Here is a 23439-nt window from a genome sequence, read left to right on the forward strand (position 1 = left end):
GTCATAATTTTATCAGTGTCATGAGTAATAAAGAAATGTGGCGAGGCGTTTCAGCACTGATGTATGTCTATTTGTTGTCAGTTGTTATTGTGAGCTATTTTTGTCAGATTTTGGCTCAGGCAGCACTTGACTGTTGGCTTGTTTTCAGACTTGAGCAGTCACATGATTCACAAGTAGAGAAATGAATGTCAATTTTTAATGTGACTCTTCATTGCAATGTTCCCTTTAACATTTCCTTTATACGTTAGTGTCTTCCTTATAGTTCATTAGGAGAATGTCACAGGAAACCATCATGGATTTTCAACAGCTATTCCTGTTAACTCTGCACCCAATCAATTGTCTTTTTTTTTTCCTTTGGGTTGTTCGATGCACCAGATGTTTACTGGCCTTTTCATCTCCACAGCAGTGTCTTTACAATTTCCATGCAGGAGAGTGAGGCTCAATAGAAAAATTGAACACTTACATAATGTGCTCATAGATTTCCAATCAAGGGGAGAAGAAGACAGGGGACCGATGTAGATCAGAGCTTTGAGAAACAGAAGCGCATCAGGGGGTTTTATTCTACCACATCAAAGGCCTGCTTTGCTCCCTTTTCTCCCTTTTAGAGGAGCGTAATGCTAACGTCACCTGGTCAGGCTGCAGCTCCGGCAGCTTTTAGAGGTTCAGCCTTTCTTTCAAGTTTCAACAAAGCTTAAGGTGAAGCGACACAGCTTCGAACGCTCCCTCTGATTAGCTGATCTGGTTCAGCTAATGACGTCTGTCTTCTTTAAACAGCGCTTTCTAAGTTGAATAATGTAATTTCATCTTTTGGCTTTTATCCGTTGTTGACCTGATGTCCAACTAACCTCATTTTTCTGCCTAGGATTATTTCTACTTCAGGTTTTTCACTAGTTTTAAAAATGATCTCATACGAATCATAAAGTTTTGAGTACAGTGTTAGGGCTTATTAGGGCTGCATATATTAATATTGCAAATGTGTTGGTACACAATGTGTTTGTGAGATACCTTGCAATATTAAAATAAATATGTAGCATAATATGCATCTAATATGTCATTTTATTATAAATTGCATCTGCATAATTGTGACAAAAAAATAGACTTACCAACACCTATAGAAAAAGTGTATTAAATTCATTGTTGAGTTTTGTTTGGAAAAAATAGGCCAAATTCTTAAAATTCCCAATAAAACATTATCCAAATCCATTTTTTTGCCCATGGTATCCAGGCAAAGCAAGCTTTCTCATTGGTTAGAACTTCTTTACTGTAAGAATCACTGTAAAACTGTTCACTGTAAAAAAAATAAATAAATAAAAAAAATTCTGGAGTGGTTCAATTTAGCTTAGTGCTACCATTCTATTGGAATCCCAAAAGGGTGCTAGCAGAAATTAGCATTGTTGTAAAGGTTTATGGCCCAAACTGAAGTCCTAGATCTAATTTCTCACTGACAAAATGTTGTGATTGTTTAGAGGGTTTGTTTTTATATTGCAGCCTTTTGCAATATCAGTACTGTAAACAATATACTGTGCAGCTCTAGCAAGATACATCTCAGTATTTGCATGTAGCTCATAAAGGCAGATCATAAAGGCATCAGTATCATAAATTGTATTTTGCTCTTTGGAAGATCAGCTTTATGATCTTATCTAGGTCAGCATTTTCTGAACTTTGTCCTAGAATACGCTTCACCTTTGGGTGTTTACCCTTCTCGTGACACACCTGATTCAGTTCATAAGCTAGTTATCAAGCTATCTGTTAGATGAATATAGTTATAGTGTTCTAGAGAAGAAAAACACAAGTGCAGGGGATTTTGGATTACAAGGATTACTCATTGCTGTCATATCAAAATATCAAAACGTCAAAATCAGTTTTCCATTTTTTCAAGTTTTTATTGTTTTGTATTGTTTTTGTTTCATACCATTTGAACAAAGCAGTTGCTCTTTACATTGTTTGAAGATTTCATAATAAATGGACCAATAGAAATGGTCCAAAATAATTTGGACATTAACATACACTGTGCAAACTTTCATTTAGTTAATTTCCTGTCAAAACAGCCATTAAGTACATGTTCTTAAGGAGAATAGTTCTGAGATTAGGTACTTTATTTACTTGCATATTGAAAGGAAAATTTGAAAAATGAATCAAAAGATAATTAAAAGCTACAAAAAAAATTAGTCTTCTAACAACCATGCAAAACCTGGTAGACCACGAAATCTGTCCTCATCAGATAAACAGCACTTAAAGCTTTCACCTTAGAGAGAGAGGAGAAAATCAAGCTGCTTCAGATCTGAAAACATCCACAGGTGTTTCTGTCCATCCTTCCACTGTGAGAAGACAACTCAGCGCTATGGGTCTGAAAGGATGTGTAGCCGTTAAGAAGCCTCTCTGAGAAAAGGAGACAGACACATCAAACAAAGAAGCTGAACAATGGACTGACCACCCCAGAGTCCAGACCTCAACATCACTGGCTATGTTTACATGCAACGATTTTTGCCAATCCGATTGAATACAATCCGATTACAGATTTAGACTGAGGTGTTTATATGCACTCTATTCAACAATCTGATGGAAAATCTTCGTTTACATGCTCACTACAAGTAATCCGATGCAAAATGACGCGCATGCGTGGGGTAGCGCTTAGAGTAAACGTTACCATGACAGCGAACATCACGTGAAGTCCAGACCAGTTTCTGCTCCGCCATGTTGAGCGGTGTAAACTTTCGCCGTGACGCGACGCACATGCGCAGAACATACTTACACGTTCCGATTGGAATGTAATCGGATTCAGGCGTTTACATGGCTATTATTCTTCTATTTAACGGATTATTTAGAAGTTTACCCACCTCGTTTAATCGGATAGAAATTGTATTCCGAATGGCCTCAATCGGATTAGACTATTCCGATTGAGGTGTTTACATGGACGTATTCTATTCCGATTGAGCTATTAGTCGGATTATTAACGGATTATCAGGCTGCATGTAAACGTGGCTACTGAATGTGTTTGGAATTATTTGGACTGTGAGAAATGCAGTCAGCTTCTAAAACTGAACTTCAGAGATGTGGAAAAATTCCCCTTCAGATTTATGTGAAAAACTGAAAGTAAGTCTCCTAAAAAGAACAGAAGCTGTAATAAATTGCAGACACAAAGTACTGAAAATGTTAATATTATATTTAGTTGCTGAGGCTTCTGTGTAAATCTTTTTTCTGATGCTGGGAAAATTAATAGCTTGTACTTAATGGCCGTTTTGACTGGATGTTAAATAAATGAAAGGATATCTGAGTTTTGCACAGTAATGTTAAGAATGTTTTCTTTCTCTTACAAAGTTACCCTTTCAGTGATAAGAGGTTTTGTTATGACACTCATGATATGTCTTATACACAGTGCATGCCAAAGGCTTCAGTTTATACAACAATTAACATAACTTACATTTATAATGAATGCAAAGTAAAACCCAGGATGCCGTGTTTAAACATCCACGGGTGACCTATGGCTCTCAGCTGTTTCTAACATCTGACCATAATTACTTCTTTGATAATTTCCTTTTATCCTTGGCATAATAGCCAGTTATGAGCAGTGAAAATAAACAAACTTCAGGGCACAAGTTAAAGAGAGACAATGAATTCCTTATCTTGAGGCCCCATAAATAAAACGCTGCAGTCGGAACAAAACCTTGTATCTCCGTTTTTATCATATTTCTGTTTTTGACACAATTTGAAAAAAAAATGCCTGTTGCCCTTCATATTCGGTGTAAATTTCATGAGGTATGGACCACAAGAAATGACCCAAAATTATTCAGAAAAAAGTCTGGTTCCATTGACTTACATTAAAAACAAAGTATCTTTTTCCTTCTCCTGTAAAGTTACCATTTTGGAGATATGAGGTTTTCTTCTGACAGCAGCGATAAACGTGCATTAGTAAACATACTTCCACAGATGTTCAGGTAAAAGCCTTGAATTTGTACTAATCTAGTTCACTGTATTCTGTCTTGATAGTTGGTGGCGCTTGAAAAATAAAGGTGCCAAAAAGGGTTCTTTGGAGTGAAGCCATTGTTGAACCACTTTTTCTAGACTAAAGAATCTTCCAATGGTAAAAAAAAATAAGTTGAAACCACCCATTTGAAAGGTTTCTCAAGGAACCAGCAGTGGTTCTACTATGGCATGGTTTCAAAGAACCCTTTTTGGGCACTTTTGTAAGCCTGTAGGTGCAAATGGAACTGGACAGATTACTGCACACTTTATGGGTTCCATGCTGAGCCATCTATGACTAAGTGTTGAGATGCTATGTTTCATTTGCTGTTCGCTGACTCACTCTTATCTTCACATCGAAGTCTTCCGAGGAATGGTTAAATGTGTGGGCGTCTAACTTAAAATTAGTTTTTTAACTTTTGAATCATGTGGAACTTGTTTGCCCGAGTGAACAGATTTAGTAGTGTAATGTGTAAATAAAGGAAGTTCACAGGGTCGTGCGGTAGAAGGACAAATGAATGAGCTTTGAGGAGCTAACAAGAAGCACTTGAGAGACTTTACTCGCTGCTCGGAACGGCTCTACAAGTTTTATTACTGTACCTTAAACAACTGGGTTACCTCATAGCAGCAGCCTTGTTTCTGTCAGATAGCTGGAGGTCATCATTTTCAGTGTTGTTGAGGTCATTTCCTCTTGCATTGTCTGGTGCTTTTATTAGCTTCCCAGCTGAAGTCACTCTTGTGTTGACCCAGACTAAACCATATAGACTCACTCATTTGAAAAGGCAAGCTTCTCTTCACAATGTGTCAACATTGCACTATAAATGGACCAATAGATTTTTTTTTCAAGGAATCTTTTTAAAGAACATTTTTTAGTAACACTTTAGGGGTGAAATTAATGATTATTAATGTTCAAATATATATATATTTGAATATATTATTAAGTGGGTAAATTATATATATATATATATATATATATATATATATAATATATATATATATATATATATATATAAATTACCCACTCAATAATGATCAATACATACATCAATAACTACTTAGATATTTAAAACAGGATGGGAACAATTACCATATATAACTATCATAAATTCAAGAAGTTGTTATTAGTTGTTATGTATTGTTTCTCAATCTCAAAATAATTACATATCATATTCATATATCACTAGGTAAATGGTTAACTCAAATTGTACCATTTATTAATTCATATGTAGCTATTCTATACTTATGAACAGTCATTAACAAACTATTAGATAATTAATTAAGTCTCTGTTTATCAGGGCCTGTAAAAAGTGTTGCCCTTTTCTTTTGTTGACTAAAGTTATCATTTGAGATTTTTTTCAAAAGTGAAGCCATATTCATTGAAATATTTTCTATTTTTTATTATGTCAACCCTGTAATTAAAGAATTTCAATAAGCCTAGAAGGCGGTTGTGCCTCAGCAAATTATGTAATGTGATTTTTAATATCAGTACTGCTGTGTTATAATGCTGGGTTGCAGTGTAGGTGTTGGTTACTGTCATTTGAATGTCACCACACTGAAAATATGCATACTCAATTTCTCCATGTCATCAGCAATCTCCATCTCAGTGCTGACTCTGGTTGTTTAAGCATTCTCATTCTGTTGGATATCACATCTACATTTAATAAAAATGCCTGACTTTGCTGGAGCACCTGTGTAGTCTTGTGGGTGTTGGCAGCCTTGCACTATCTTGGTTTCATTCTTGCCTGAGTAATCGGCAGCAGTTTGTGAAAGCTAATGAGACGCAGTCAGCCCCAACTACTATCACCTTTGGTGTTCCACAGGGGTCAGTAGTTGGACCAGGTTTATTTAGTATTTATAGGTTTCTTACATTATTTAACAACATCATATTTACATCTGTACAAAGCATGATATTCCATCTAGCTTGAATAGATTTAACAATTGTTTGCAGGATATTAAATCATGGACTAATAGTAGGGCAGTAGTTAGTAGTAGTTAGTTGTAGTTATCTTTTTAGAAATGCATATTGTTGCTAGATAATTGCTTTATCGGAGTCTATAATTGCTTGTTATTATGGGTATTTACATTTGTTTCTACTTTGTATGGATTTTAATGTGTGTGTCTGTGTAAAGCACTTCAAGCTCTTGGAGAAGCTGTATATTAATAAAAGGTATTATTGTTATTGCTATTAGGTATTTTTACAAAGACCATGTACAACTAATAAAACCCTGACAGGGGAACACTGTGAGCTGAACAGTGGTTGTAATAGTGAGTGCAATTTAAATAGTCCACTGACTCCAATTTAGACTTAAAGTAAACTAATAGACCACCCAAGTCCCTGTTGTTGATTTTAAGCACATTATCCACAGGTACTTTCAGACACAAAGCAGATTCCCACCCTCTTGGTATTGTTTATGCTGTTTACCACAGAGGTCAAACACAGCGCTTCCCTTAACTGCTGAATTCACACAGTTGGACCTCTATGGATGTTGATGTCTGTGGGATGCCACACTGTGTTTATTAGCATTCTAATGCACTTTGTGACTGCTTCAACAAACAAGCTGCTACAAGCTAAAGCTAGTAACAGTGATGAGGTTTGAACCTATAAGAAGAGCATAGAATACTGTAGGCCCCAACCACACACAACGTACCATGTTTAGTATTAAAGGTTTTATGGTGGTGCTGGTTTTTATGCTCTTATTATAAGATTCATATGGGGTCTGTGGATGTTAATGTGACTGATCTGTAGTACATTGTCCATAAGGTTCATTTAGACAATGGTGGTGTATTACATTAATTTACGGTGTATTATGCCATACACTGTACAGTAGTAGTACCTTGAATTTCATCCATATTTATGTTCATTTTTATAGATACCAGTATAAGCAAGTCAATGAGATTACTTAACAACTTGACCCATTTTGAGGCAAGCACTTTGAGGCTATTAGCTTCTATTACCCGTTAGCTACGTTGGCCCTGTAGCCCCAAAACTAAATAAGCTCCAGCCACCAAACATATCTTTGCTGATCAATTACATCCAGAGAAATTGTGTTCATTAATTTTTTCACCAAACAGTTGCTTTAAGAATTATGATTAATAATAACAAGAACTGATAATTGCATTTTGTGGGTTTAGTCACTTTGTCAGTTTATGTCATTTTGATTTGTAGTAGTTGCAGTAATGCATTTTCAGAAGTATGTCGCAATAGAAATATGAGGTCCAGCGCTTTGGGTCATGTACTTGACTCAAATGTAGCACACTTCCAGATTAATGCTCACTATAGCATGAGACTGGAAAGTAATGTGATCTTGGAGAGTTAAATGTGGTTTGCTTCTGCGCCATGTCTCTAATTAACATTCTTAAGTAGCACTCTTTTTCCTCTTCTACCCCCTACACTGATCTTTTTCTGGCTCAAAGACACACACACACACACACACATATGCAAGCAAACAGCAGAAGAGTGTGACCTTCCTTCTAATTAAATTTCTTTATGTACCCTGTTATCATTTTGGGCCTTACAAAATTTAGAATAAAATAAAAAAAAAAGTGGATCTTAGTTTTCTCTTTTGTGAAGTCAGTGAGAACAACTGAGATCTCATGGTGAAATATAAAATATGAGTATACAAAGTAATAAGTTTGGTGAAAAATATCATTTTAAACAAATTTTCACCTCCCTAGTTGTAGTCAATCAGTCCGGACATGTTTGGTGCAGGAGTTTGCTCCTTTAGTTTTGCACTAGAACTATGAGGCTAATGTAGCTAACAAGTAATGGGCAAAAGTACTTAAAGCTGCACTATACACTGTTAGTAATAAAGGTTCTGTGCAGGTACATTTTTCATTCATCAAGGTACAAACAATGTTAATTGTACCCTCAAAGGTACAACAGTGGTCTTAAGGTCCAATTGTGAATCTTAAATAAGTTTTCCCAGGTGAAAAGTACAGATTTGTATCTTTTCATAACCGAATGTTTTAAAATAGAATAATAATATAAAGAGGTGAGACGGGGTGTGTGGAGTCAGTATAATTAGAAAATATAATTTCAATGGATTATGGTACAGTTATGTTTCCTGACTAAAGGTACTGAGATGTACCCTTGAGGGGACCACACCAGTGACAAGAGGGGTACCGCCCCGTGATGGTTTTGTACCTTTCTTCTGAGAGTTTTTTTTGTTACAACTAAAAGATGTAGCATTACTGACTCTGGAAAAATATTCTTGCTAGAAAAATAAATACTATAAAATATGGTGTTAGTGCTCTTCTGAGTCGCCCTGTAAAGCCCAAAATATTAATTTAAAAGTCAGAAACTTCGGGTCAGATTTAATGGGAGTTTTTCTCACCATGTCATACTTATGTATACTTATACTGTCATATCACAGGTACAGCCTCAAAAAGAAGGTTCTGTTGTTTAGGTCTCAATGCAAAATCAAAAATATATTGAAGAAGATATGATGAAAACAGTAAATAATTCACTCGGATCCTCTAAAGACATGTTCCTCACCAAGAAGTCTCTTTGAATACTCTTTCAGCACGCTCGCAGTATTCAGATTCATCCACTTGTGGAAGAGATCCGAAGCACAACCCACAATGTCTGGGGGCAGTCGTGACACCTTAACCCCCAACTGCTCTTTGTGTGCTGCGGATAGGGCTGCCCACTGCTCTGGGCAAGTGTGCTCACTACCCCCTAGTGTGTGTCATCACTAGTGTGTATGTGGGTTAAATCTGTTGTGGGACTAATAAGGGTCACTTAATCATTTCAAAATGTTCCTCCCTACTTTCCATGCAATTACACATTTCCACCAGAGAGGTCTCCAAATTCCCAAAACTCAACATTCACTGCATTTCATTCCACAGGGTTCCTAAGCAGTACTGTTATATTACCTACACGCTGGATGTTGGTTAAGGGAGCTTCAGTTGATTAAATACCTTCATTCGGAACAAGCAACACGCATCTTAATGAGACTTGCAATGACTGATGGGTAAACTTTCCTGCAACTTCCTCCGAAATGATAAACCATTGTTTATGACTCCCTATGCAGTTTGAAGTACTTCTCCAATGGAACATTTTCACTCCCTATGGTTTGGAATATCCTGGGCAGTCCACTTTGCTGAGAAATACTAGGGTGACTGATGGCTGCTACTTCAGTGCTATGTACTTTGTCCATTTTGATAGATGACAGCATGGCAACCAACACATAAATAAGTCTATTGGAGACACTGTTGACTCAGACATCTTTGCAACTAGTGAGGTCATTTTATTTCAACACTATAACCACAATCCACTTCCACCATCAGTGTGAATCTAAGCAAGTGTTCTCTTTCTGGGCCTGATAAATGTAGTGTGTTTATAGCAGACATTCTGCAACACTGGCAAGTGGCTGACCAGTGACCAACACAACAAAAAAGGAACAAAATCAAATAACACAATGTTTACAGTATGCTTGTCATCATCAGTAGCCAATAGATCTTGTCAACTCATAGTGATTTGATTAGGTACTGTGCTTTAGGAAATAATCATGAAATCTCAAGTTTGAGGATTTTATTTTGGCCAAAACAAATGAACACATACTGTATTGAAATGTGTCAATTATATTAGAATTAATTATAAGATAATTGTTATTATAAGGAATTAGTATTGATTTTCATAATTGCTAAATTCAGACTCATGGATTCTCTCTCTCTCTCTCTCTCACTCTTTCTCATTTTTCCATTCGTGCACTAGATTAGACTGAGTTTTCTTGGCACTGGATTAACTACCTTTTTGGATTAAATTTGACACTCCTCGCCAACTTTTATTACATAACAAGCCCAATCATTTTTGGCAGCTGTACGACAACGGAAGTTATTTCCTTCATTCAGTCACCCCATTTTCTATTCCACACCTTGAAGGCAGGATCTTAAGTAAGCCTATTCTTGAGTAATGAAGATATTGCATAACATAACACCAATTTCCTTAGATAAATACACCATAGCAATTAAAACTATCTGGTGGGATTTATTTTCGGCTTCATTTATTTGTTATAACACTGCCTTTGGCATTTGATTGCATTCAGCCACAACAGCATTTGTGATGTCAGCACTGATGTTGGATGACCAGCTCTGGATCACAAATGGCACAAACTAATCCCAAAAGGTGTCCAGTGGTGTTTCATCACACCAACTCATCCCAAGCATGTCCAGTGGTGTTTCATCACACCAACTCATCCCAAGCATGTCCAGTGGTGCTTCATCACTCCAACTCATCCTAATCATGTGCAGTGGTGCTTCATCACTCCGACTCATCCCAAACATACCCAGAGATGCTTCATCACTCCAACTCATCCTAAACGTGTCCAGTGGTGATTTATCACTCCAACTCAGCCCAAAGGTGTCCAGTGGTGCTTCATCACTCCTGCTCATCACAGACTTGTCCAGTGGTGCTTTCTCATTCCAACTCATCCTAAACGCATCCAGTGGTGCTTCATCAGTTCAACTCATGCCAAACGTGTCCAGTGGTGCTTTAACACTCCAGCTCATCCCAAAGGCGTCCAGTGGTGCATCATCATTCTAACTTATCCAACAGGTGTTCAGTTGAACTTCTTCATTCCTGCCCTTCCCACAGATGTTCAATGGAGCTTAATCACTTCAACTCATCTTAAAAGTGTTTAGTGAAGCTCCATCTGTTCAATTGATCCTCAGGGTGTTCAGAGGTACTTCTCACTTCAACTTAACCCAAAGGTGTTTAGTTGGGCTTTACCTCTCCAACTCACCCCAAATATGTTGGAACAAAGTGTCATCACCTCAACTTATCCTAAAGAGCTTTATTACTCCAACTGATCCTACTGGTGTTCAGTAGAGCTCCATCACTCCAGCTGTTCCTAAATGTGTTCAATAATATGTTAATAACTCAAACTAATCCCAAAAGAGGTGTTTAGTGGTTCTTCCAACTCATTTTAAAGATAATCAGTCGAGCTTAATCACTCCAACTCCTCTTAGGGGGTTCAGTGGTGTCCCATCAGGCCCCACAACATGACTGCCCTGATCCTCAGTCTACTAGCAAGAATCTATGTCACTAGAGATGATCCTTGGAATTGCACTTGGCAATTTAGATTTGTGTGTTGCTTATCCAAAGTGTCTCTTTCTTCTAGTTTGCAATGGGTGTGCCTCAAAGTAGCTGAACCCACGAATTAGAAGGGGTGTGTGGACAGTATTTAAATATGGTTCTTGTTTGGAAAATGTGCACCACATTAAAATGCAGTTTAGATTGATGAAACAATGAAGCTACAATCAAAAGGATGATGCCCATTAATGGCTTGTTTGGGTTCAGCAGCCACGCTGGTCCTAACACCTTAAAATACCAATGGAAACCACAAGATCTACCAGCATACTGCTTCTTTATCAGTGTTATTCTTAGGTGTTAATGCTCAGTTTCCACCTGCCCACTTACAGACACCAAAAACCACATGCAGACAGCAGTTATCTCAACCACAGATCAGACCCAAAAGCCAGAAGTGACGGTAACAGAGATGCAAGAATTCCACATTAAGCTCGGAACCCATCTGCCAGAGGATATAACTGTCATGCACTGCATGCTTCAATGCAGGTCATTAAAATAGCGAGCACTGCAAGAGCATTTCTGTGAAGAGGACTTTTTTTTCACTGTGGTTGTTTGCCCATGATGCTGATTCTGAGTAAGATCAAAAGCAGGAAGGCAGAACTATGAATCATGAATCAACCATTATGGTTTTATTGGTTTTATACAGAATTAGGTCTACAGAAACAAGGTCAGTGAAGCTGATGCTGTCATTGATGGCAGTGGAATGTGATGGAAGTGAAGAGGTTACACTATTGCCTCATTGAACCACAAAGTCTTATACAGCATACAGAGTACTCTGTAGAGTCTTAGGCCACCAAGAAAAGTATATTTATAGCTATTTGTTTGAGGAGTAATTGATTATTTGCTTGAAAAAACATTTCCTACCCACTCCTTTAGGCAGTCCAGTGTTTGCAGTTACCATTAAATAACAAGTTTGGTGCATCAGTACATCATTGACTCCAGGATGCAACAAGTATCTTATGCGGTTCACTGCAAAAGAATGAATGAATGGCACACCCATGTAAAAAATTGCAATGTAATTTGCTTGTTCACTTGCTATTGCTACATCTCAACCAAGTTGGTGCTCTAATGTATGCAGGACGATAGTCAAAAACTTCTCAGGAAACAACCTGCGTAATTATCCAGAGAGCCTTAATTCACTTTTGTCCTCAGGTCAGATCCTAGTACCTCTTATTTTCTCTTTGTCTGCTTTCTGGCATTGAAAGCTTTGTGCTGTTTGGAGGTGATATGAGTTGTGCTACGGAATTCTGTGGGAGATCGGGCTGATTAAATTGGGATAGAATTAAACCAGTCATAAAGAACAGAGGTCAAGTAAAGTGTATTTCTGTTGTGTTGATTTTAATACAGATTGTGGTAGATCCAGTAGGCCTGTAAGTCACATTAAGCATTTCTATTGTCATGCGACACAATGGGTAATATTATTAATACATAGCAAGACTACGTGTGCATGTCTAATAAATGAAATATAACTTTCAGCCACGGTGCTTCAGTGCAGCTAGGAACAAAGTCTGAAAGTCAAAATCCCCTGCTTCAGATTCTGTGCCCCTCCAGAGCCCCCCACTATAAAATTGGCCTGGACTTGCCACTGGTAGCTGAGGCAGGGCCTGGATGCCCCCCCACCGCATACCCGATACCCCATACCCATACTTGATTGACAAGTAGCTGAGTGAGTGTCAAAGCTGCCTGTTTGTTTATGGTCATCGTGCTGACTGAGCTTGACCCCCCATCCCCACCTCGCCCCCCAGCTAGCAGCGGTAGCGCACTTCCCCAGGCCTGATAGCTGCACAATGGCAGGAACCTTAGGCCAGAACAAAGACTCTTAAAGCTGGGACTGATTTCCTGCTGCCGCCGCCGGCTGGAGCATTAGCTCCCGTGCATGTTGATGTGGGAGGGGTTTATTTTCACTCTCCCGCTACAATTAGCAAATCATAAAAACAGGCTCCAATAGAGTTACACTTGGCTCTGAGTTTGACCCTGAGGCAGAGCAGAGGAGGATGCTGGGAACAAAGGCGGAACCGCGCACGCATGGATGGACACATACATACACATATCTCTTTCTTTTCCATCCTCCATCCCTCGCTCTATGACTCTCTCCATCTGCTGAATCTGTCTCTATCCTCTTATAAACTCTCTTTCCCTTTTTCTCTGCCTTTCTCTCCCTCTCACCCATGCTTTCCTCATCTCTCCTTTCTCTTTCTCTGCCTCTCACCTGTGCCTTTTCTTTATTCTCTCTCTCATTATGACAATGCTTTTCTTTCTTTCTTTCTTTCTTTCCTTCTTTCTCTGTCTTCTTCTCTTTCTTTCTCCCACTGTCTTTCTTTTCTTGTTCTTTCTTTCTCTCCCTCTCACCCATGCTCTCTCACTGTCTCTCTCTGTCTCTGTCTCGCTTTCTCTGACATGTGCCATTTCATCTCTCTCTCTCTATCTAAACATGCTTTCTTTGTCTTTCTTTCTTTTTCTGCCTTCCTCTCTTTCATTCTCCCACTCTTTTACTTTTTCTTGTTCTCTTTCTTTCTCTCCCTCTTACCCATGCGCTCTCTCTGTCTCTCTCTCTCTTTTTCTCTCTCTCTCTGTCTCTTTTTCTCTCTCTCTCTTTTTCTCTTTCTCTGTCTCTGTCTCTGTCTGTGTCTCTGTCTCTCTCTCTCTCTGTCTCTTTTTCTCTCTCTCTCTCTCGTTTCCTCTCCAGCTCACACACACTGAAGTCATTAAATTCTGCAGCAGGAAGACGTTTGTGAGTGTATGTTGTAGTCCAAACAGTCTGTGTCAGTTTAGCAGTAGTGGAAATGGCAGGCCAGCGGTTTCTGGTCCAAACATGAGTCTTCGGCTGCTGTAAAACTGGCGTGCGATCATTTTGGCAAAAAAAGATTCACATCTGCATGTAGAGCTGCTGGATTTCTGTTTGTGTAGGGCCAATGTTAATGAAGTACTTGAACATTTCGACATTAAATCGCTTATTAATCCTACTGTTATGGAGCCAGGCCACTCATTTAGATGTTTCCAGTGCCAAAATGTACTTGTAAAGTGTTTTGTCTCATGCAAAGCAGCGATTAACATATATATATATATATATAATATATATATATATATATATATATATATATATATATATATACATACACACACACACACATACATACATACATACATACATACATCATCTAAACCGCTTATCCTTCTGGGTCGCGGTGGGGTGCTGGAGCCTATCCCAGCTATCATTGGGCGGAAGGCAGGATACACCCTGGACAGGTCGCCATTTCATCGCAGGGCATATGTATATATATATATGCTTTGCATGAGACAAAACACTTTATATATATATATAACATATTAGGAACTATTTCATGTGTGACCAGTTAATTATGCATACATTTCAGAAATTCAGTGGATTTCCCTTTTAAGCTCCATTAAACAATAATAAACTATATTCTGAGGAACAACTCAATTGTCTATATAAATAGAATAAATTAAATAAATAAACCTTAATATAAACAAAATAAATTATAGTATTTGTTTAAGTGGCATTTGCATCACTTTTTGAAAGCAAAGTCATGAATAATGTCTTTATATGACATGTTAGTCTGTTGAAATCATGACAGGCACACACATTATAAAAATTAATAAGGACGAGAAACTTACTGGGCCCTTTTTGGCCGGAGAGCCCTGTAAGTAACTGCTTACGCTGATTATAGCAGAGACAGTCCTGCAGGGAACGGCGATCAACGGCAGCATGTTGTGGTTTAGAAGTGCCTGAGGAGGGACAGAAAGAGATCATTTCCAACACTTGTAGTTGCATGCAACGTAAAAGTTGGCAGTGGTTGCCTCGTCTCTGTGGGAGTCGGATGTCTTGTTGGGGAGGAAAAGCATTTGCTCCAGCGAGCGGCGCCCTCGCCTTCCCTCCACCGATTCCCATGAGTTTACACGCTGTGCTACCAGCAGGAGATGTTTAACCATCCTCGTTTACCACACGCGTGTTTTCCCACCTGTATTCCTGAAAATCACGCCCGTGCTGCGGTTATTCTACCTGTATTCCGATACTGTTCTTTCCCCCCACCCGTTTTCCGGCAAACACTCGCTCCTCCTGCGCTAGGATTGGCTATTTCGTCCTACAGACCCCGCCCTCCTGCGCTGCCTTTGGATAGTAGGATGTTCTAGAATGCAGACTGTTGCTTGCCATTCTAGAACCACTAGCGAACTATTATCCAATCCTAGCGTAGGAGGGCGGGGCTTGTATGAACAAGCGGCCAATTCTAGTTCAGAAAGGCGGAGAAAGAAAAGAAAGAAAGGGAAAAAAACATCTCCGGCACACGCGCGCGAGAGGGAGAGGTGGTTCTCTGTAGTCAGTGTTGAGCTGGCGAGCACCTACTCACACGCGCTCACGCACACTGGGGATGCTCCGTGGCGCGCTCTCCACGCAGGGCGCTGGATCTCCGTAGAGCTGGCGGGCACCGTGGCCGGGCGGTTCGCTTGCGGCTTCCCTCCCGCCGCTCCTCCCTCAGCCGTAGCCGGCGAGAGCGACAGTATGGTGGCCAAGGATTACCCTCTGTACGTGGTGGTGAAGAGAGCCAGCTGCTCTCTGGAGGTGCAGGCTGTGAGCACCGCGGCCAAAGAAGCTGAGGTAGGCTTGCTGAGTTCTGGAGTTTGGTTTGAAATAGTGCTGGTCGGTACGGATACAATTCATTATCGCGATATTTTCCAAATTTATCGCGGTATCACGGTTTCATATGATATTTAAATCTGTTAAAATTGGGCAAAATAAAATGAAAATAACAGCATGTAACTTGAAGGCATTTTCATGATGTCTAAATTTAGTTTTTTAGAGCTTTGCATGCAATTTGGTCAGAAGTCAAAAAGGCTTTGAAAAACAGTACAGTGATATTCAGCATGTGCCAGAAATAAAATATTTGAGAAGGAGCAGGGCAAAAAAATGATAAATGAAATAAAATGAATAAACTTAGATGATGACATACTGAGCTGCTCTTTGTTACTATTTTATGCAGTCACTTTAAGCTGGTTGTTGTTATTGTTGTTGTTGTTGTTGTGTGTGATCACTAACCTCTAATTTGCTTAAAATTAATGAACCCATGCCTCTGGAATACTGCTACCATGTACTTAAAAATGTCTTACAAACCAGACATAACATGTTTTGATTGTTCTGTTTGTTCACCTTAGCTTAGGCTGTGTTTAGCTTGCACTGTGTTTTGTGATGATGTTGTTGATGATTGTATTTTTGTGTAGGCTGTGTTTTGTCCCAAATCGGAGTGGTTTAGGCAGCTCACAGATGCTGGTTTGATAGATGTAATACCTGATTAAAAAAAACAAAAAACAGTCTTTGTAAAAGCCTATTAGAAACACAGCCTTAACCAGCCTTGACACAAATACACTACATGGCTCAAGCTCAAGTTTTTTCTCTTCCCGGTTGTTAGCAAGTCGTAAACTTTTCGCTGATGTAGCCTGTTGGCGCTGATCAGTCTCTCAAAGGAACCTTAACTTGGAACCACATTTAATATTTATTTCAGCCTCAACTCCTTCAATGCATCTCAAATTTCTCATGACGGTTTAAACTGTTCAAGTGAAGGAGTATCTCTCAGAGCCCAGCCTGGCATGATATAGTTAAAGCCTGAGATGTTTGTTTTTCCTCTGTGGGCTTGTTCTGTTTGGTGGTTTGTGCATCAGGCGTGCTTCCTCTACAGTTGGCTGGTGCGGAAAGGCCAACCTTAGGTCAGTACAGAACTCGGCCAGCTTAAGACGCTTACCATGGTTTGAGTACAAGAAAGCTATGGACCAGATTTATTTCAAAGTATGTTGTGAGTGCAACCTTTATGTGTCAATATGTCATTATCTGCACATTTCACATGCTCTGATTGCCCCCCCCCCCACTCTTTGGCTGATTGATCTACACGGATTATTGACCGATCAGCAGAGCCTTTGTGCTAAAGGTGTAATGAAAGCTGCTGAAGTCGACCAAAGAGCAGACGAGTTTACAGTGGCGTGTTATAAGGCTGATTGTTGTGGGTGGTGGTGGTAGAATTCAGTATATTTCAGATACATCATAGTATTGATTAATAAAGATACTGAAGCTTGTTTTACCCCCAAGGGAATCTTACATAAGGGCATAGCAACAGGGACATGCTCTTTTATGGATTGTCATGGATATTATACATCTATTCTATCAATATCACAAAAAACTATAGCACAATATAGACTATATATTACCCAGCACTTGGCAAAAGTGCAGAAGATGACAAAGACCATAGACTGGACACAGAATTGATGACTTACATAAGGGAAATGGTGAGTGGAGAAAACAAAAACTAGCATTTACATGTAGCCTCGTGGCTACATTTAGAATGTTGACTCAGGCCTGTTGGCATTGTGGAAGCCCTTTTGTTTTGTGACCCGATGTGCTGATGAATAGAAATGGTGAATGAGACCCTCACAGCTTACTCATGTCTGTCTGAGCATGTGGGTTTGTCGTTAGATCACGGCGGTGTCCTCCACAGGGGTATCGCTCTCTGATCACCATATCATTTTACACTGGAACTCATGCCAGGATCCCAGCTGCCCCTAAAGAATGGCTTGTAAACCCCCCCTAAGCCAAGCTTTGCCTGTGTCTTTTGCAGTTACATTGAGTTCACAGCCTAATGTGTCATCATCAAGCTTAAAGACTTGAGCAGCAATTCAATATAAGCCAGATCAACGTTCAAAGAGTCTGTTCCTTCGGGCAACCCTCATTCATTCTGAAAGATGCTCCAGTGAAAATGTGTTTCAGAATCACAACATTAGCAGTGTAGCGTAGGGGCGTAAATACAGTCGGGCCTAGGCTCCCTCACTTGGAAGCTATGCCCATTCAGATCTCTGACTGCTCAAAAAAGATTCTCAAATATCAATGAAAATGATACAAAATGTGATTCAACTAGCGGCCTTATCATGCAGGATGAACCCAAAGGCACAAAGTTCATGCAGCCTTTTTCCACTTTACAAATAAATGGAAATGATCAAAGGAGAGCTTCAGTGGTCATCACCAATTTTCAACAGCCATTATCATCATGACAGTGTTAGTAGTAAACCTAGACATCTACACCTAGAGCTGCTGTAAAAAATAGGCCTGTGATGAATTAGCCGATACCCAGCATGGTTTGCGGTCAGTCGTAATAGTAACTACCTGGTTAAATGCAAGGTTAGCGATCATTTGTTGGGTTTAAAATGTCCTTTTTCCTTGGCTAGCTGACTAGTTGTCAGCTTCACTGCAGGAATGTCTCTGGGACGTGATGCTTTCTATCTAGTCCTTCCAACCTGTAACCTAAAACCACCTTTAAATGAAATTCAAAATTCTGGCTTCACCACTGTTATAGTGTGACCCATAGTTTTAATGTAAGCATACATAATCCAGTATATCCCTTCTGCATTTGCTCTGAATTGATATGAAGTAGCAGAAAAAGCAGGAAGACTAGCCCAAACTGTGTCAAGCAAGCGTGTACGAAAAGGTGAACAGTAATTTGCTGTGGTAATTTAATAATTTATCCTGGTTACACCACCATGTTATTGTATAATTAAATTGAACAGCCTCAGGATTTAGGTGATGCAATTGCACTCACCGCAGATTGGAGTACAGACGTTTTTCAGTGTTTAGAACATGGCAGAATAATAAAAGTTCAAGAGGTCTTTGTGGTTAGACTTCGTGTCATGCGAACACAGATTTCAGTTAATATCTGACTGTGCTTTGAGGACAGGACGTGTAATCTCTCCTGTGGTACTGACAGCAAGACCTAGCAGATGAAGAGGTGGCTATAATTCTGTCAGGACAAGACCTTGGAGTGTTTTTGAGCCAGAAGATGACAAATAGTCTGAGTCAGGGCATAGCGTGCTGTAGTCTGTCTTGATAGCTACTTACCTTGCAAATACACTCCCTCAGGTTATGACTGTGCAACATGGCCATGTGTTCACTTCCCTTCTGTGTTATTCAGACGTCCTGACCTATATCTGAGTTCTTATTTTTGTAAAGGAAGCCACCAAAACCCAATATAGCATCACCTGAAACTTCTCAGCACACAGACTTCCTGAACAGAACAGAAACTGCTACACTTTTTACTGACTCGAAGGATCGAGGACCATAACAGTAGATAATGTTTTGGTGACACAATGCAAGGATGTTCAGTGACTTTGCTGAAGTTCAGCATGATGTTAGCTGCTGATGCATCACTTCATCTGTTTCGATATGTGTGAAGAAAGAAGTCTGCTCCCAGCTACTTGGTTACCCGCTTACTAATTGCCGTTTTGGTGGAGTTCCACCCAGCTGCTGGTGTGATTCATCCGTTCCCACACAGAGCCAGACTCCCTCTCTCAGCAGAAAGGGCCTGGCTAAAAACCATCCGTCTTCTGCTAGCAGAAGCTTTCATGTTAATAACAGCATGGCCAGTCCAAACCTCTCCTCAAAACACATATGCTAGCCTGCCTGTGGTCTACATAACCACATGGAAGGCTTGGTGGGACTGGATCCTGTCCCAATCTGGTGTTTGTTTGACTTGGTCAGCTTTTAAAAGCATTTTTACCTTGGTGTTTTTCGGACTTGTCTCTTTCGTTGACACTTCAGGACTTCAGTCTTCGGGGCAGAAGTCCGGTTTGACCACACACATGTTAATAGAGGTGCCCCTTGTTTTCTGAGAGCTTTATTGCAGGCATTAAAACTCAGGGCAAGGCAGCATTCCACAAGTGTCTTGGTGGAAAGAGTTACAGCTGTGTGCACCTAGGCACTGGTATTGACTGAGTGTGTTTAAAACAGACTGAAGCAGTCTCATTTGTTTTTGTACTCTTGGCTGGAGATGTTGGTCTAAAACCATGCCATAGTACCATGTTCCACATGGCACTCCAAAACAAGGGCTGGGAAAAAGTATTATCTTGTGTCAGTGCATTTGGTTGCAGATGTTCAGTGTTTATGTTGCACTTTGAGACTAATGGCCTACCATTATAGTGCACACTTTGTGTATACACTACTCTTCAAAAGTTTGGAATCATTTCTTATAGTGTTATTTTATATATAATAATGACTTAAACTTCATATTTTTGTTTTCATTTGTGTAACTTTATATTATTTTGTATATATGTTTTATTAAATTATGTGAATGAAGTTATTACATGATAAATAATATACTGTCAGTCTGTTCACATTTTCTTTTGTCAAATTATCTGCCTAAATCATAATTTAATGTGATGAATTCTGGATATTTAAATATAACTGAATTTTTGATGCGATACAGAGGGGCTAAATGATTTAGTGAAAGTAGCCTATCACATTTTTGTCTGATTAATAGTATGACTGTTATTCAGATGTGATTATTTTCTATAAATTAAGTTCCAGAACTTTTTTTTCACCACAAAGACCAGCACATTCATTTTTTCAGACTTGAGGCTTGAACACTGAATTTATTGTACCTGATTGCCAGTTCACAAGCTCTACATTTCCAACTTAAATGTGTTGAATAATATAATACACATTTGTATTATTTTTATCATTGCCGATTAATCATTCAGCCCTAATATGCAGCTAATTATTTGAAACGTGAAGTTGTACAGAACTAACGTATCATTTTATACATGTATCTGCAATCAAATTACCTTTATAGTTTTGAAAACTCCAAGTCATTATTTTCTTAGCATAGATTGAATAGTGATTCTAAACTTTTGAACAGTATTGCATGTTTAAAATGACTCATGAATTGAAATTGTTGTGTGGACTTTATGAATAATTTAAATAATTTGTTGGCATTTCTAGAAGCCTGTGAGCCCTGTGTGGGTTGTGTGTGGTTGGGGTGACACAGGTTAATCGCTCGATAATGGGGTATCCTGGCTGGAGTAAGTTATGTAAGCTCTATTTTAGGAAGCTTATCTATCTCTAAGCAAAAAGCGCTCTGCCCGTCACCCCAGTGGAAGCATTACTCAGACAGGAAAAGGGTTAGAAGTTTGATAGGAGCAGAAACCTGAGATTATGCTTTATGGTGCCTTCAAGACCTTTGTTTTTATCTAATCACTTAAAGGAAGAATGTTTGCCGTCACATGTACATCATTGCTGTATATTGGCATTAACAATAAGTACTTGTTTTCACTCAAACATGTATTTTCTAAGGATTAGTTTGACTATGAATCCAAATTAGACTGCACCAGTTAGCATGGCATCATTCTCATACTGCTGAATGGTAGCTGTTCACTGTGATTCATGATCATCAGCGATATTTTTCATTGCATTTTTGACTGAATTGCAGCTTTAAAGTGCTTTAGTCTGTTTTCTAGATTTACAGTCCGTGAGCTCCATACCATGATCAACTGCTGACATATCTAGTCTCTTGGGCTTCCTCCATATTAAATTTGCCATCTCTCGTCTTGGTGTACTTTATTACTGTGAATGGCTAATTAGAGGAACTGGAATTCATAATTAGGTTTTGCTGCTCTCTGTGGAATCTGCTGTCCCTGTTTAATGGGAACGATGATAAAGATTCCAGCTTTGACCATCACTATGGACACAAGGTAAAGGAAGGTTGTCAAGCCTGTCCATCGTTCCATGTTTGCAAACTAGCTGAAAGCAATTGTTGGCCAATTTCCACATCGCATGTCTATCGATCAGGTCGGATTCAGAGCACAGATCTGGGAGGCATGTGCAGTCCAACATGGGGAAAAAATATTGAGCAGCTGTCTGGCCCATGGTCATATGTGCTTATAAACTAAAGCCATTCTTTTTATGTGCCAGAAGAGGAGCTTTGAAGGCTGATCACATGAAACTGAGAATGTCTGTTCAAAGGAGCATTAACAATGCTGTATGAACGGCTCCTAAGGAGGTCTATAGGATGATGTAAGGAAGCTTCTGAAAGCCTTTTTACATTATCCTTTTCCCCACCGCACACAAAGTAAGGAACCTTATACAGTTTCTAGTCAGAAGTTTGGACACACCATCTTCAAGAAGGGCTTCCTTATTTTTGTTACGTTTCACATTTGAGAATAATGATGGTAGATCAAAGCTCTCTGAGATTTAAGACTCTTTAAATAACCATTTGTCTGGTTGCTGCTTTGCACACTCTTTCCAGCAGTCTACAACAGTGGTCACCAACCCTCCTCCTGGAGATAAACCTTCTGGCTGGTTTCATTTCCGACCCAAAATTAACATACCTACCTCAGCTAATCAAGGACTTCTGAAGGCAGCAATTAAATGGTTCTGGTGGGTTGATTTGGGTTGCAGCTGGAGAAGAAGAGCACCAGGAGCAGATTTGGTGACAACTGACCTGGACAAAGTGCTGCATGTGTTGACGCCTTGCTAGCTGCTCAGAGCTACTTTTCAGAGGGGCGTCATGTTTGTTATTTACAATGTCTTAGAAGCTATTTAAGCTATTTATTTAAGTCTTTTAGATACATTCAGAGGCTGTTTGGCTTTCACTTGATCACATGACAAGCCAGGCATAAACATACCCGGGATGCACTGTGCCTGTTTTACATGATTTCTTCTGATATTCAACCGCGTATAATACCCTGGTAGTAGCAGGTGAGTCCATGTTTACAGTACATTACCAGAAGTATTTACCTGGAAGTGTATATTCTGCATGTGTTAATGTGCTTTTTTACGCCAGTACCAGTAAAGTTCATCATGGTCACAGTGGGGACGCTTTTTAGTGAAACATGTCGCTGAAAGTAAATCCACACATGACCCGGACATGAAGCTCATGTTGATGCTGAATTAAGAAGCTATTAGGTTTGACTGGCCCTGTCTGTGCGGGTGCATTGTCAGTCTAAAGGCAATAGTCCTGTCAGTGGTTAGCCTGTCTTCTGAAGGACAGTGAATTGGTTACATAATGTTGAACAGGGTTGTGTTGGCTTAGCATGCATCAATGTAAGATACTGTTAACATTCCATGTCAGGTCTGTGTCTGTTGCAGTTTATCTCCATTCTATTAGACTGGTTGTCCTACATAGATGTGATATATGTGGTGATTGCAGTGGTGTTATTTTACAGCTGCTAAAACATTTGGAAACGCAGGGATGCTCCCTTTCATGTTCTGCAAACCGACACTTAATTTTGTCCACATATCATTCTTGTTACGTCTTGTTGCATAAGACGTCTTGCAGCAGTGGAGACCGTGGATCTGTGCTGTTGAGCATCAGTGAGTGACCGAGTATTCTGCTACGCTGCATGAGTCGACAAAAAAGTCTCTGAGCTCCCTTCGGGGGCAGTATAACTGATAACATATCTTCAGTGGTCAGTGATGCTGTCCTTGCTTCAGCGGATAGAAGAAATGCATTTCACTGAATGCTTAAAAATGCATTATTTCATAGTAGTATGTTCATTATATATAGAGTTAAGAGTATTTTCTTGGCTTCTTTATGCACAGTTGACTAAAAGAGAGGGCTTTG

At 39.4% G+C, this 23439-nt stretch overlaps 1 protein-coding gene across 5 annotated transcripts in view; it reads left to right on the forward strand.

The window, feature by feature from the left end:
- arhgef3 (Rho guanine nucleotide exchange factor (GEF) 3) overlaps positions 1-23439 on the forward strand; it is a 124004-nt gene that overhangs the window by 78850 nt on the left and 21715 nt on the right. Inside the window, exon 1 of one of the 5 annotated variants that reach the window (XM_036559223.1) lies at positions 15352-15665. The exons of the other annotated variants lie outside the window; for them this stretch is intronic. Within the exon in view, the coding sequence (XP_036415116.1) occupies positions 15570-15665 (96 nt within the window). The 5' untranslated portion in view covers positions 15352-15569. Of the gene's footprint in view, positions 1-15351; positions 15666-23439 lie in introns of those variants that run through there. 5 annotated transcript variants of the gene reach the window in all.

Source organism: Colossoma macropomum, unplaced genomic scaffold (assembly GCF_904425465.1).
Source record: "Colossoma macropomum unplaced genomic scaffold, Colossoma_macropomum, whole genome shotgun sequence".
Taxonomy (NCBI): Eukaryota; Metazoa; Chordata; class Actinopteri; order Characiformes; family Serrasalmidae; genus Colossoma; species Colossoma macropomum.